This window comes from Conger conger, chromosome 1, assembly GCF_963514075.1.
Source record: "Conger conger chromosome 1, fConCon1.1, whole genome shotgun sequence".
NCBI lineage: Eukaryota > Metazoa > Chordata > Actinopteri > Anguilliformes > Congridae > Conger > Conger conger.
In genome coordinates, this window is record NC_083760.1 from 18,294,521 (window position 1) to 18,310,900 (window position 16,380).

The 16,380-nt window shown below is 39.9% G+C and overlaps 1 protein-coding gene across 1 annotated transcript in view; it reads right to left on the bottom strand.

The window, feature by feature from the left end:
* LOC133106664 (neuroblast differentiation-associated protein AHNAK-like) overlaps positions 1 to 15,396 on the bottom strand; it is a 29,511-nt gene extending 14,115 nt beyond the window's left edge. Inside the window, exons 1-8 of the mRNA XM_061216047.1 lie at positions 15,342 to 15,396; positions 15,102 to 15,188; positions 2,737 to 2,780; positions 1,895 to 2,005; positions 1,697 to 1,804; positions 1,404 to 1,548; positions 1,115 to 1,284; positions 210 to 1,007 (exon numbers count right to left, since the gene is read on the bottom strand). Of these exons, the coding sequence (XP_061072031.1) occupies positions 210 to 1,007; positions 1,115 to 1,284; positions 1,404 to 1,548; positions 1,697 to 1,804; positions 1,895 to 2,005; positions 2,737 to 2,780; positions 15,102 to 15,188; positions 15,342 to 15,396 (1,518 nt within the window). The remainder of the gene's footprint in view (positions 1 to 209; positions 1,008 to 1,114; positions 1,285 to 1,403; positions 1,549 to 1,696; positions 1,805 to 1,894; positions 2,006 to 2,736; positions 2,781 to 15,101; positions 15,189 to 15,341) is intronic.
* Between the last annotated feature and the right edge of the window lie 984 nt (positions 15,397 to 16,380).

The following is a 16,380-nucleotide window of genomic DNA, read 5'->3' on the forward strand; positions in this document are numbered from 1 at the left end:
TTACTTGGGGATTGCTTAAGTAGACCCACATCTGACATATCAAGTGACATATCAACCTTAGGCAAGCATATGTCAACATCACCCATAACTGTGGAGCTTTCTTTTTCTTCTTTTGGTATGGATTTGTTTGGATCAAACCTTTCAGTTTTGATATCAATGGAAATTGGGCTTTCTTTCAACTCTGTCTGTGATTTTGCATTAGAGCCCACAATGGTCCTTGATAGATCCTGCGTTCTGGCTCCCATGTCTGGTGTCTTTAGGCTGTCAGAGGAAGTCTTTAGAATCAAAGCCTGAGGAGATTTCAAGAGGCCTTCAGGAGTTGAGTCTTCCTTTTCTTTACCCTGCATATTCATCTTCAATTCTGATCTCTCTTTCTTCTTCTTTTTCTTATCTGGGGACTTCTTTGTTGATAAACTTCCAGCAAGAAAGTCTGAAATGTCTGTTGTTTTCAGTGTCTTGTCTAAACTGATAAGCTCAGTCCTGTGCTGACTGGTTTCAATAAAAGAGCCTGAAATATCTGGAAAATGATATTCATTTCGAGTCTTAGTGGTTTCTTTCTTCTCTTGCTGATCCATCTCAATTAGTTGAGGTGTTTCCCCTAAAATACTTTCTTGTGGTGGTGGAGAATGTGTGTCCAATACATGTTCTGTCTGTTGTGGCTGCACATTTTCCAAACTTCTTGAAACAGGTACTGTGGAATCCTTGTCCTGTTGTTCAACTGATTTACTCTTTACACCCTTCATTTTCAGTTTTGACAGCTTTAGCTTCTGTTTCTTTGTTTTTTTGTCCTTGCCAGGCTCCAGAGACTTCATGGGTGACTCTGTGTCACTGGTTGTTGGACTCATTTCCAACTTCCTCTGCTCCTCTGCCTCCGATGTACTGTGAGACCTCTTGAAATGTGCCTTGCGCCCCCTGGTAAAGGATGGGAATTTTGGCCATGAGATCCGGGCATCTTGTCGTCTCTGTGTTTTAGTGCGTCCTCTTTCCAACGGGCCTCCTTCTTCCCCCTGAGGTGTAGAAAATGTGAAATGTGAAATAATTGTAGATAATGTTTCGTAACTGCAACAGAAAAATAAGAAAACCATAATGAACATTAATAAATTGTTGTAATTACAGGGGCAACTTCCTGTCTTTCAGCTGTGGAGCTTTCAAGGTCAGATACTGCTGGAGGTTTGCGTTTCAGACAGAGGTCCATTTTGTAAGGCTGGGCATGCTCTAGGATCTGAAGGGCATCTTCATAGGATACATTGTCAAAGTACACTGTTGCACTCAGTATTTGGTCACCTGCAGGGGGAGATTAGCATAATCACTTATTTTAATCTAGCATATTTCCCATTCTAATAAAAGGCTAAGCAACATATTTCCAAAATGTTTCAAAGAAATAACACTCAGAATCGGTATACCCTCGTGTGCGCTGAGATGTTTTGCAGCTGCTGACTCTGCCTTCACTTCTTTAACAAAGATTCCCTCCTGTGCCCCTCCAGTCACAACCAGGCCCTCGGCACAAACTTCCTTCGCTGTTTTTACGATCACACCTGACTCAGGACACTGAAATAAATCAAACCAAGGACATGATAAAAAGTGGTCAAATATAAACTGTTTAGCATCCTGCCAAAGTACCTTATTATGGCATACAGTATTTATTGGAAGAGTTTGTACTGTATGCATAACAGTTTAAGTAAGGAATGTCTCTCACCTCTTCCTGACTCATTTTTGGCCGCTTTTCAAAGAAAGACCCAAACCCAACTTTCTTTCCTTTTTTGCCACCACTCTTCAGGTACGGATCATCTGCCTCTTCTTCTCTCTGAAAGTGTACAATAAACATGCAATTTAACATTTCACACAATGTGCCAGGGGTGCAATATTTTGGGAATGCAGTGGAATGAAGATATACCTCTTTGTCGAGGTCTGTGTACTTCTCAGTCGCTGGGTATTCATTTACTGGGGAGGATCCCTGAGGACGTGGTCTTTCTCCTTCAATAAATTCTGGTGGGTCTTCACAAACCTGAGGATTTGGATGGTATGTGTTTGTATTTCAGGGAGAATTTATTAGATTACCTTCAATGTATGCAATTATACTGTATCATGTTTAACATACCCATGATATTACCATACTTTCAAGAATATATTTTAAATAGAAATATAACTTTGATGCTATGAAATATATTCTGAAAATGTCTTGATAATTTCTTTTTTTCTTTTTCTTTTCTGCCACTTTTGAATGCTCACTTACAGGCCTGTCCTTTTACGACAGTATTCTGTCTGCTAGGCACTCACCACCTGCCATCACTTCATGCTTAACTAGGGCCAGCAGACTGCAGACACTGACCAAAGCTCTTGTTTAATGAGAGGGGAACAGCTCTGCTGTCTTGAACTCTCCTTGCCCGCATGACACTGCAGCCAAGTATGGAGTTGCAGTTAGCACTGGCACAGATGGGATGCTATATTGAAAAACTGCGTTGTTGACGGGACATATCACTTCTAAGACAGCTCATCTTAGAAATGTTATTTGTTAAGCCATTCATGCGTCACCACATGGTTATATACATGTAAAAACCTATTTGCATAGATTAACCACTCAGCATGCCTGATTCTGAGTGCAGTTATATTATTTTTGCAGAGAACTTTAAAAGAAGAGGTTATGCTTGAAGGCAATTAGTTGATAAATGTATTGATAATAAGGTAAAGGATGAAAGGTTGCACTGCGTTTTTTTTAACACATTGTTTTATACTCACTGAGTCATCCTCTGGCTCCGGTCCTTTCAGCCTTCTCCCAGCCCCTGTTCAGAAATAGCATTTGAAAACAATGTGAGTGGATTTGGAAAACTGACAGGAACATTTTCCAGCTTTCCATTTATTTCATACCAACTGGATTTACAATACAAGCTGTAGTGTAGTCATTGTGTAAACAGTGTACACTGTGAGTTTAAAACTCAATAAAACCGTCAGCAGTTCTTGGATTGAAAATCAGGAAAGAGTGTTTTTTTCCAAACCCTGTGCCTAGCCATGTTTGTGACCTCTCCCAGTTCTCTTATTGTCTTTGGTTGGGTACGACGCAGCTGGGAACAACAGTGCGAGTCACATGGGCTGATATGCCTGAGGAATACTTGGTTAGCATAGCAAGCCTCCTCCTCTGCCATAGACAATCACCATGTAAAAACCATGATAGCCCTAACCACCACAGGTGGTCCCACTGAATCTGTGTTTTTAGTGATATTTTTTATTTATCTTCTGACTGATCACACTTTTTTTTTTTTTCCTCAAAAACAAATGACAATGTCAGTGTTCCCATTTGAATGCAGTAGTATGGAGCCGCACTGGCTCATGATAGGAGAGGCGTGGTATGCTGCCCACTGCAGCAGTGTTGATGTAGACACTGGGATGAGATTAATGGATGCGCTTCCTGGAAAGAATCCTTGTGGGACTTCAGCCATCTACCAGTTTCCGCAGCTGCCGTCAAGCGATCCACCCTATCGATTTGCCGGACTGACTTTCAGTCGTCCCGGCCAACCAGGAAAATTTCGTTTAAAAAGGAACATATTTCTAATGCTGCTAAATAAAGGTGACAGCTTGAAAACACCAATTCATCCTGCGAAAAAGTATTTTATAAAATCCATAAAATGTTATTTTCAATCGGGACCTTCTGCTTAATGCTTCTACTTACAGTGGCACAGTCTATAGACACTCCCCATGAAATAGTGTTACTCGGTCATGGGTTTATTAAGAGTATCTTTAGGGGTGGGTGCACGTGTCAGAGCGGAGAGTCTAACTGAGGTTTATTCATCAAAGGGATCTCCGGTCCAACTGGATCACCCACAGATTAATGTACAAGTAAACAACACATTACAAGGGATTTGTAACAGCTTTCAGGCTGTGAAGTGTGAAAAAGATAACTGATTTTATGTTCTTAGCCAGCTTAGGAATTTAGTCGATGCAAGAAAAATTGCTTCAAATGAGGGTAAATGACACCCAGGCTAGAATACTGCAGATGTGCAGGTTTGGTTTACCTATGTTCTCAAATTTCAGATGAGCTTCCTCCCAATCCCTCCCCTGGACAATAATATCTGTAGCCCATTTTTGTTTCAGCAGAAATATGATGTAAAATAATACATGAATCTAATGGAAATGCTGACCACCTGACAACAATTGACCCACCTAAGCCAAAGCAAACGAATAAAGCTAAAATTACAGTCTTAATTAGCATTATATTATATTCTATTATTTCTATTATGTTTAGCAATATACTGTATACACTTGTACATGTATACCTCTCAGTCACTGCGGGTAGGTCACGCATATTCAAGTGTGCATGAAAACGGTTTCCATTTCATTAGCTGTTCAGTTCATTAACAAAGCATGACTTGGGAATTAGAAACACTTCCATTACTCTCTCTCTCTCATACAGTACACACGCACACATAATATTTAAGACCACGCATCACGACAAGTACATTATATACACTCACCAAGCACTTTATTAGGAACACCTACTTATTCATGCGATTATCTAATCAGCTAATTGTGTGGCAGCATTGCACTGCATACAATCATATAGGTACGGGTCAGGAGCTTCAGTTAATGTTCACATCAACCATCAGAATGGGGAAAAATGTGATCTAAGTGACTTTGACCGTGAAATGATTGTTGGTGGGAGACAGGGTTGTTTGATTATCTCAGAAACTGCTGATTTCCTGGAATTTTCACACACACTAGTCTCCAGAGTTTGCAAAGAATGGTGCAAAAAAAAAAATCCAGTGAGCAGCAGTTCTGCAGACATAAATACCTGGTTAATGAGAGATGTCAGAGGAGAATGAATCGCCAGACTGGTCAAAGCTGACAGAAGGTGACAGTAACACAAATAACCACACATTACAACAGTGATATGCAGAAGAGCATCTCTGATCACAACGCATCATAACTCTAAGTGGATACGCTACAGCAGTAGAAGTAAATAAATAAATACCTAATAAAATGCTTGGTGAGTGTATATTATAACTATATAGCCATATCATAATAAGGTGTGTCATTGGAGCAGAGTAACATTAAAGTAGACGACAATGGTGGAAATCCCAAACTAGAGGTAAAAAGTAAAAGTAGATGATTTACTTAATCCCATTTTCTAAGCACAGAGAAATTGATGAATGTACTGTTGGCTTTAACAAAAATAGATCTTATTAGTGATTCATCCACCAAAGAGGCAGAGCAAAATGCTGTACAAGGAATTAAGAGGAACAAGAAATAAACTGAAAACAGATACATACTCTAAGCTTACTTATGGAAGCTCCAAGTGCTGAGGTCATGAAATAATGTCAGACATTCAGCATCACCCATTTTCAAATCAAATGTGACAACACTGCTCTTTCAACAAAAGCATAACGACACAATGTTGTGGGTTTGCCTCTTTAATTCTGTTTGCAATCTGTTATTACTGAACAGGGAGAGTCTCCTACGAACAGTCAGACTATTTCAAATGACACCAAGACATTCAGCTGTATTTGTCATTTTTATGGTATCTATCCAAATCTTACCTCCCATCCCATTTATAGTTCATTAATGAAATGCTTGAGGAGTGGAAACTGTCTGAAAGGAGCTGATTGTTGCAGGAGAATGTATTCTTGGCCGTCATGCAGATATGTAAGATATGTAAGTGTGGGCGAATTGGAATAGCATGCAAAAACATGGCAAGAGTGGGACACGCTCATTACTATCCGGGAGAAGGGAGTCATGGGAACAGTACATGACTCTGGGTACGTCATGCTATCGCCACTGCTGCTGTGTCCCGAACCAAACACATCGAGATGGCCATTTCTCCATCTGTACTGATCTGTGAGAGCCCATGCAGTGGTCTCTAACTTTGAATATTCAAACCTGCATTTGTTTTTTGGGTGTTGCCTCAGAGAAGTGCCTTGTCCTCAGAGCAATTACACTAATTCCTCAACATGAATCATTCTGGGACTCGATAATCTATTGAAATAAAAAAGATATATAATTTGCTTTCATCAGTAAGGCACACATGAGGGCATGAGGATTAGTCTAATTGTACTACACAATTACAGAGGCTTGTTACCCAGAGGTCAATTTCACCTTCTTATTACAGACTTAAACATTTGTCCAGAGGTCACGTAATGCCCAACATTATTAGTAGCAGTATTGTGTCCATAAAAGCTATGACTGCTATAGCTCCAATGAGTTCACAATGAAAAAGGAAATCAGTAACAACACATATCCATAAACTACCCATTAGCTATTTTTCCACCAAACTTGGCTTGTGCTACCTGCTGTCGACATACAGAGCACTCCACCCTTCTTGTGGGAATGAAGCCACCGATACTAATCTCTTTCACACACCCATATTACACATCCACACAGAGGCACACTGCTCTGTGCTATTGCTAACTTATCACAGCAACACTGCAGAGCAAAATTCTGCAAACAAAATTAAGACCAAAGAGAGTAACGCCTAAAAATATTGTAATTGACTTCATAGCCTGTAAAACTACTGTTACAAATATGGGCATGTGCACATTGACAGACCAACAGGATATTAAAAGGTATGCTCACATGCATGTGGAATTCAAGTAGAGATTATGATCGCATCTTGGAACTCAATATATACGTTTAAATATTGAACTGAACTGTGAGGTGTCCCTCCTATGGAACCAGTCGTAGCAATCATATATAATCAATCAAAGACATAATGAAGAAAGCAGATTTCTAACTTCTAACAGATAACTAAAAATCTTTGTTATCTGAAATGCTTTTCTTACTAGTAAACCCCCATTAATTGTTTTAAATCCCCCAAGAAACTTCAAATGGAAAGCAGATAGAGGTGGGGGATAATACAATATTGACAAGCTGTTGCTCAATACACAGGAAAGATTTGTGAGACAGAAATCCACCCTGGGCTGAAGAAAGTTTTCTCAGACCCCACCAACTGGATCACTTTTATTTGTTACTTGAGTCAACATGTAGTGCACTGGAAATAATGTTCACCTTGAAAAGGTTTGAGCTTGTTCTTGGAATGTTTCTGGAAAATGTTCTTGGACCATTTTCCAGAATTCAGTCAATACATATTAGCTGGATGCCCTACCAGTCAATATGCATATTAGCATTAATGTATGGGGCTCTAACCCCACAAGAAGCCAATTTCCAATAAAAGGAATATAGAAATAAAAAGGTTTCTATATCATCGTCTATGTCATTTCCTAATAACCAAAAGGTATCTTTTCAATAATCATTATTCTTAATGGTTTAAAAGGTTTAAATAATGGTTTAAAACCAGTTATGTAGGAAGAACGCATTTCCAATGAAGAAATATTTGGAACAAATAAATATTCCCAAAGAAATTTTCATATGGAACAAATAAATATTCCAAAGTAATATGACTGCTCAGAACACCAGCTTTCCACCATTGATGAAATAGGATTTCAACCGGAACAAAAAGTTATTGACAAAGTGCAACAAATGGTTATAAAACTGAAATGCCAAGCAGGAAAAACCATGAAGCTTTACTTGATTCTTGTGCCATGCTATGCTTTCTAATTATTCCGACTTTTAGTTCCCCATAATATAGTTCCGAGGACTGACATCTGTGTAATGCTTGGCTTGCACACTTGCACAGAGGCCTAATGTGTTATTGATCAACCTTGAGAGACAAACAGGGCTGAGTGGGTGCAATACTGTGACACGAGTGAGAAACTGCTGTAGGACATCACTGTGTACGCCTGCACGTACATAGGCAGACATTCGCCATAAATCTCGCCCGATTAACAGACTGACTCTTTCTTTTTTTAAAACAGACTGACTCAGCACAACCTGGCTGTATATCCCTCCGGGATGTAGTTTAAACACTGATCACCAGGGGTCAGTGTCTGGCAAATAGGCCATTAGGAGCTGTTACTTCAAAGTACATGACTCAATTCACAATTTCTACTCTCACAATCCCACCTTGCAAGATTAATTTACTGATATGATCAGAGGTGAATTTTTTACTGAAGCCCATTTCAACCTCTTTCCTCACATGTATTGTTTTCAGATGTGATTTCACTTCATGAGATCATTAACAGACATTCCACTGTTCACTGAGATGAAACTTTATACATCAAACGTGAGGGGATCAATAAATGCAAATGAAGCAGGAAATGCAATAACCAAATAATTACTATGGCATTTCTGAAAAACTTTAATATGAACTTTAACAAGCATATGCAACACATCATGCATGACTCTTATCTTGTATCACAGATTTGGATTTTCAATTCAGTTCTTCATTTTTGCTATAGGCACTGCTGTACATAAAGTAGTGCGACATGCACACACTTCATCGGGAATGGACATTACAACATTACTATCAGTTGTGAAGTTGGCAGCATTTTACAATACATTCTTTCATTCAGCACAATGTTCTCACATTCTCATCAAACTTGAGTAAATTGAGTATGAAGTGAGATACAGGAAGAATATAAAATAGTTAAAATATAAAATATGTCGTTTCAGAACAATCTTGCTCTGATATGAGATGCCCAAATCCCAGACAAAATCCCAACAAATCAAATGAATAGGATAGCTGTGCATCAAAAATAAAAATTTGACAATAAAAACAAAAGCTTACTTTCTCCAGATGGACAACTCACCTGGTACAGGCGCTCTGGATTTTAGGTATGCCAGTATCCCTGTGCCTTTCTCCTTCAAACTTTTTCCATTAGACTTCTAGATTTGGCAAGTAACCCTCACACCACAGAAGTAGTGGCTGTGTTTTTTGTCCTTTAGATTAGGAGGGACAGCCTTTGTCGGACAAATAGGACTGGATCCAGCTCTGGGCTACAGTTCTGGCTGGTGGCCCTCTTATTGTACCAAACAAACACAGAGCAGAGGAAGGACCTCAGATGCCAAGTGAATGCAACTTTCTGAAGTTGTTGAAAGGTGTCTACCCTTTGTCCCTCCCTCTGTGATCCAGGCATGTGAGTCACTGTGAGGAACTGTGTGTGTGTGTGTGTGTGTGTGTGTGTGTGTGTGTGTGCTTTAGAGCAGGATCTCCACCGCTGACTTATACACCATTCTGTTTTGTTTGTGAGTGTGTGTGTGTGTGTGTGTGTGTGTGTGTGTGTGTGTGTGTGTTAGTGTGTGTGAAGCTTATAAACTGAAGAAAATAAGTCCTACTCAATGAATGTAACATACTGTATCAACTGCTAGAGGAAATGTAACCAATACCAGTATGGACACTAAAAATGCAGGCACTTTGGAATAAACATAGTGACCTGTGGTATGATCAGACTTGGTGATGCTCTACCAGTCCTGTACTGCACTCATCTATAGCTCCTGCTTATTTTGGGGGGATTTTTGTCTTCAGTTTTGTCTTCAGCATGTGATCCACATATTCAATTGGATTCATATCAGGTGAATGACCTTGCCAGTTGAATATTTTAATATATTTTTTTTTTAGTTGGGTTTGGCTTTGACAAACTTTATTTCAGCAGTTTGGGATCATTGTCTTGCTGTAGGATGAAGCACTGTCCAATGAACTTGGAGGCATTTTGTTGAACTTGAGCTGATAAGATGCCTCTGTATACTTAAGAGTTCATTTTCCAGCTGCTATCAGCAGTTATATCATCAATGGAGACAACGGAATGTTTGTCAGTTTCTTTTGGCCTCCACTCTTTGCTCTTGCGAGCACTCTGATACAAGTAATGGTCACATCTGTCCACAATACCTTTTTCCAAAACTCTGCATATGTCTTAACAAACCATACCCTGGCCTTCCTGTTTTTGCAGCAAACTAGTGGTTTGCAGTGTAGCCTCTGTACCTCTGTTCATGTCTTCTGCAGACAGAAGTTACTGAAACATCCATGCCTGCCTCCTGAAGAGTGTTTCCAATCTGTGGGACAGGTATTTGGAGGGTTTTCTTCATTATGGTGACCACTTCATTATGCAGAGGTCTTCCTTGGTCTACCAGGCCCTTTGCAATTACTGAGCTCACCAGTGCTCTCTTTCTTCCAAACAATTTAATTTAGTAAACCTAACGTTTGGCCGATGTCTCTTTTTTATTTCTTGACTTTTATTGGCCCAATGAATCTGTGATCCAATCATAGATTCCAAAGTATCCAAAAAAGTTGTCATTTCTGCAAAAATACCCTTTAATAAAAAATGAGAATCCGTACTTTAACCTCACGTGAATTGCTTGTTTGATTATAAAGAATGCAAAGGTTCTTTATAATCAAGCATGCAATTCATGTGAGGTTAGAAAATACAACATGAAAACAAATGCAACAATCTGTTATTAATGCTAGAACAAGATGGTCCTCAGCAGTATAAGAATGTCAATGCCAAAATATGCATTGCCTCAGTATGGCTAATGAAATATACACCACCACCTCAGTATGGATAATGAAATATACACCACCACCTCAGTATGGATAATGATGTGCCTGAGGCTCAGAGGTTAGTCAGAGAGAGAAAGCCCCCACATGTTGTCTAAAGAACCTAAACACCTTACTCAATAAGGACCAGAGGCCAGGAGAGTGTGGCCTGGGTTAGAATGGCTCTGCTGCAGCATGTTGAGTACAGACAATCAAGACAACACATGAAAGCCAAGATTACCTGTACTTCAACTGTACCAGATCCATCTAGTCATTTTGTACATACTGTAGGTAGAAAAGGCACTGCTTTTCATTTATATAGGCTATTCTGCATTATATTGGGATAGTTTTTGTAGCTTTGTGTTGTGTCAAAGCAGTAAAGATACAGCTACTCTTCTCCAAAGCAGATTCATCAGCATTTTTGATAGCTAGCTAAAGGAACAGTAGACTGGCCTGTTGGCAATACCGAGATATAACTGAAGTTAATTCCAACAAATGTTCTCAAATGTTCAAAAGTTTTCATACTCAGATGCAGTTTGGGTCCGTCTAAAGGGAATTTGATCAAAGATTCCTCAGCTACAGAACAGGAAACAAGGGTCTCGTACTGTTTTCTGTCTTCTCACAAAGTCTTCCTACTCAGCAGATTTCACAAGTAAAATAGTGTGGAATATTGATGGCATCACCACGAGCACTGAATAAGGGTAGACGGGTTGCGAAATGCAGTTGTAAAATATACTTTCTCCATTTCGAAAGCTAACCATTTCTTCATGTCCTAGAAACAAGCCCATGACTCTTACTTTGAACATGTAATGAAACATTTTCGACAAAGATTAGGATATTGATTTAGTGCTCATATATCATTGCCTCATGTAGCATTCACTTAAGCATGACAAACCTTATAAAGTCTCAGGTCAGAAAAATGCTTCTCCTAGTTACTCAAATATTTGTAATGGGGGTGCTACTCAATGGTGATAAGAGCTATTTTTATTTAAATGAGCGATTTATATTAGCGGAGTCATTACAAAAACAAATATAAATTCTAACATATTAAACATATAGTTGTACTGCCCAAGTTGTGGTTTATGTTGTTGTGCTGTATCTGGTAATTAATCCTGTTTGTATTTTGTGTGTAATAGCCATTTATTGGACTGTAAGATTAATTTATTTTTGTCAGGACATTAAAAAATGAATTGTAAACAATTTTGTGTCTCTGTGTTTGTAAATAATGGATCATGTGTACAGGAATTCACCAGAAGTTTGATCCTCTGCAGCTATTTATGTGCAATCAGACAGACTGTCTCCAACAGCAGTATTGGATTTACAGATATGCATTACCTTATGACCCCATGAGACAGACCTATCAATCAGAGAGGGGTCGCCTTGCACTCCGTATGCTGTGTACACAAGTAACCAATCAAATATCCTTCCCAAACTGTGTTCAGAACAAAAGCGTTTTCCATCTCAGTAACCCAACACTGCACTCCACCTTTGGAGAAAAATCTGCATGAGTCATATTTGGTCATGCACCAGTATCAAGGGGTGTGGTCAGCTTCAATAATGCGTGTCACGGCACTGGGCAAGGATGTCTAATTCCCAAGAACGAGAGAAATGTATCAATAACAAGTTATGCTGCAATTATTTTTTGTACGCAATCCTTTACCAAATAAAATAAAGACAATTTTGTAAACACGGCTGTGTACGTCTGCATTTGTATTACCTTTAGCTTATTCATATTCATGTTCCTATATGGTAACCCTCTAAACTATTTTTGTCCACAACTCTGCAATAAAGGTGCAGTGTTCTTACCCCTAGCACACTGATTCTGGGTATAACTACATTAGTCATGACGTAACTAAATCCAAGTGTCCATTACAGCCTGCATTCATTCAGGCTCTTTGAAGAGCCCAAAGAAGACTAATTAGCTGAAGTTATAGCGTTAACTTCATTCTTGGCAAAGGCAGGGAACCGGGAGATTCATTCCAACTTGTACTGATTACAGGCATAAGCTTCCTTTCATAGATGTTTGTTTGTATCCAAAATATAATTAGATTTTAGTAACAAAACAAAATTGGATTTTTCTCCAATTATCGTAGAAAACATGGAACCCACATGCTTTCAATAAATCCGGACACTACAGTGGTGCTGTGCAAAAGCCCAGGAGGTCCTTCATCAGATGGACTGCCCTCTGCATTACCCAGAAGACACCATTCACAGCTTCCTCTCAGCTACACCCAGCCTCAAATAAATATGTACATTGAGTGGTGTCTAGCCTGCCCTTGAGTTGATATTAAAAAAAATCTGAATGGCAGTAAACCAACTCCACCCCTGTTAAACATCCGGGTTTAACCTGCAGTCAGCCCACACAGTGGTAATTTGTAATGCCAATGTAGTAATTTTTACACAGCAGAGAGAAACCAGTCAAATGTATAAGGTTGACATGTGGGCAGAGAGCTGTAGCAGTTTGGACTGTCACTTCTGTCTATGAGTGGCAGAGTGGATGCAACTTTCTTTCACCTGCACATACATTTTTATATTTTATGTGTGTATGTGTGTGTGTATGCAGGACCTTCCGCATCAAGGTAGAATACCTAGTGTCTATGTGTATGTACTTGCCTATGAGTATCTGTACAGTTGTTTATGTTCAAGCTGTGGCCTGCCCACCAAAGCCTGATTTACATGTCTTAAACTCAAGAATATCCTACAAATAAAAGTGAAATGTGAGGTCACCACACAACACAAAAGCTTAATATATGAAAATGCACTGTCTAGGTTTTTTAAATTCATGCAGTGAATTATCCTGCATTTCACTGGGTGACCATCCATACAAATGTGATTTGTCCAAAGAGAATTACCTGCATGGACTACACATAGTGTAGGATGTAAATGGCTCATGAAGTGCACAATGTCATACTGCACATGTCAAAAATGACATCACTAAGCAGTACAGTCTTCAATTATGTCTTCCTCACAACTGTGTCCTGCATTACATCACTGACAAAACACAGAGTCACGAGGACAATATTATGCTTTGGGCCACAGGGTGAAAGACTGCCTAAAAGTCACTCGCATTTGCTCACACACATAACAAAATGCCAAAACTAAACTAAACTCCTACAATCAATAAATCCCTAATGAATTAAATCATTTTTATTCTGACAAAGAATACACAAATGTCCCCAACATGGCTACCAACAGCCACAGCAATGCAGGCATCTCTCTGACCACCAATGGGCAATGCTGAGCGCCATCTACGCCCCAGCCTACCCACACCCACCTCCAATGGAGGAATTCACAGCAGAACCCAGCCCCACCCATTTCTGAGGAGATTTATCCAAGACTGCATTTCTAATGAGACCATCCTGCCAACTGTCTCAGCACGTCTTTCAGATTTCACATCAAATCAGATCAGGGATCTGAGCTTCAAACTTAGGAATAGAGAAACCATGTACTCTTTAAACTCAGGATTGCTCTTAAGATACATACTGATTAGCTTTCATAAAACAACATAGATTTTACGTGAAGAGGAAATAATGTAAACACAATATGCACTTTGAAGATATTCTCTTGATTACATGGCTTGGAAAAGCTCTTAAAAACATCCCCTGACTAACAAAACTGGCACTTTTACCCAGGGCTGCTAAATATGGAGACTTGTGTCCACTCAACAGTCATGAAAGAGGATCCCTGTGTTTTTACTGTGGTCAATAAATAACCAATGTCAGTCAACTTTACAGCAGATAACGCAGTTAAACTGAAAATGAACCACATATTTTAAAAAGACAAATAAAGTTAAAATTCCTTGAAAGCCAAACAAACACACACATTATCCTTTAATTCTTTACTAGCTGGATGGCAAAAAGAAACATAATTTCTCTTTCTTGCTAGATGGCATAGTTAAATGGTTTTGTTAAGCCATCAATTTGATTTACATGCCATCCATGCTCTGGCAAAACAGTAAACAGAAGCACGTCATGCAGCCAGCTAAAAAATATGCAATGGTTCTGCTGAAAACCACACCAGGACAACCGGATTATTATTCAAAACAAAGGGCAAATTCATAACCTATTGAATGTCTCATTATTTAAAATCTTGAAATCCAATAGTTTTCCCACAAGTAATACCACAGGAAAGAATAATGTGACTAATTGTTATTAAAACATTCTATCATACTCTGATATCTCATTTAAAATAATTCTTACTGCACTTCTGTAAAGTAAACAATGTGTGTTAAATACAGTTAGTTACTTGTTTTTCTTCCTACATTGTGGAGTGCAGAAATAATATAAATATAATTTAGTCAAATTGTGGAAGTCAAATTTTTCAGTGACTTAAAAGGTAATATCAAAGATGAAATTCTTCATCGGTATATGCAATATATGACATCTGTGTCTTCTGTGGAGGAAATCATGTAAAGAAAAAAAACTATCTTGATAAATGTTGAACAGGTGGGCTGGTTAGTTCGCTATACTCTTTTAGTTTATTCTGTTCCTTGTGCATCTGACACTGATTACCAAGGGAGGAGTGAATACACACCCCTCTCACTCACAACGCAGTATAATCTGTTGTTTTCACACTGGTACCCTGATAATCAAACTGTCCCTGGATAATTTCCTTCAACCTGCCCGATGCAAGACAAATCTATTTACTGGCATCTCAGTAGCCCATAGAAAAAAAGGAGAAAACTCAGAAGCAGCCTTTAAAATGCCGATAATCAGGACAATAGAACGGAGTAGAAATTGCACCAAACAGCAGCAGAACTTTTCCCTGACTACGCCCTTCTCCTCAGCCGGTCCCTCCCCGTACGCGGCAAACAGCAGCAGACACACCCAGCGCGCTGCAGGAAACCGGCGCAGTGAAGCACAGAGCACGAGAGTGCTCTGCAGTCAAAGCACTGCGCCTCAGCATCCCTGCTAAAGCCGCGGCGGGATCGCTGCACGGGGAGCGAGTAAACGGGAGCGGAGGAAAGGGAAGTTAAATAGACGCCCACCCGTGCCTGGCGAGCCGTGCCAGTTGGGGAAGGCGAGGTGAAAACAGTCGCACATGGTGAGGTCTAGTCGCTGTCCTGGGGATGGATGGAGGGTCCTGGCAGGGCAGACGAGCTCCGGAGGCTTCTCCGGAGAGGCAGCCGCGGTCCCAGCCTCTGTTCAGTCAGTCCCGGCAGGAGGGAGTCGCAAAGAGAGACAGAGGTCGAGAGAGAGCGAGAGCCAGAGCAAGAGCCAGAGGAGCGAGAGAGAGAAACAGAGAGAGATGTCTGCATCCGCACTCAGAGCAGTCCGCACTGGAGTGAGGTAGCGCTCCTCTTTCCAGTAAAGACGGGCTCCTGCATGCTAACCCAATTAGAGGGGGGCTGCCCACACAGATCTGCTCAGCCCCAATCGATCACACCGATGGGCAAGGACACTCAGGACGACTGGTCCAGGGTTTCATCCAGGAAAGATAGGGAAGAATCTTCATAGGCGTGTAATTGAATCAAACACTCAAATACAGCACAGAAGAGTGCGCTATGTCAGGCTATTTAGCAATTGGAAAACAGATGCGTAGAAGAACTGTGCACACAGTGATGGGATGAATGCCTGTCTGGGCCAGTGACTAATAGTATAGTTTATGACCTGAGCGCACAAAAAGCAGACACAAAGCTTTTACATCATGCCACAGTTTTGCGACTTTGCACTTTTCCCCCCAAAATAAATTAACTTAAACAGGCTGTTTGCACTTTTCCTAGTTGGTCTACGTTTGGGCATATTTTTTCGTCCTTGAGGATGGAGATGCTCCCTTGTAGAAATCATTTACGGCTCAGTCTAAAAATAAAAGCATGAGCTCATATCCAAAGAATCTGCAGTGCTAACCTTACTGCAAGCTGCTGCTGGGTATATGCTGGGAATATGTGCTTTGTCACCACAAAATACAAATGATACATGGACTCATTACATAACACAGTTAAAATGCAGCTCTCTTAATGCCATCTCATAGTCAGCTACACATGAAAGCGAGCATGCCTTTGATTGCATTAACCTCTGCTACCTCTC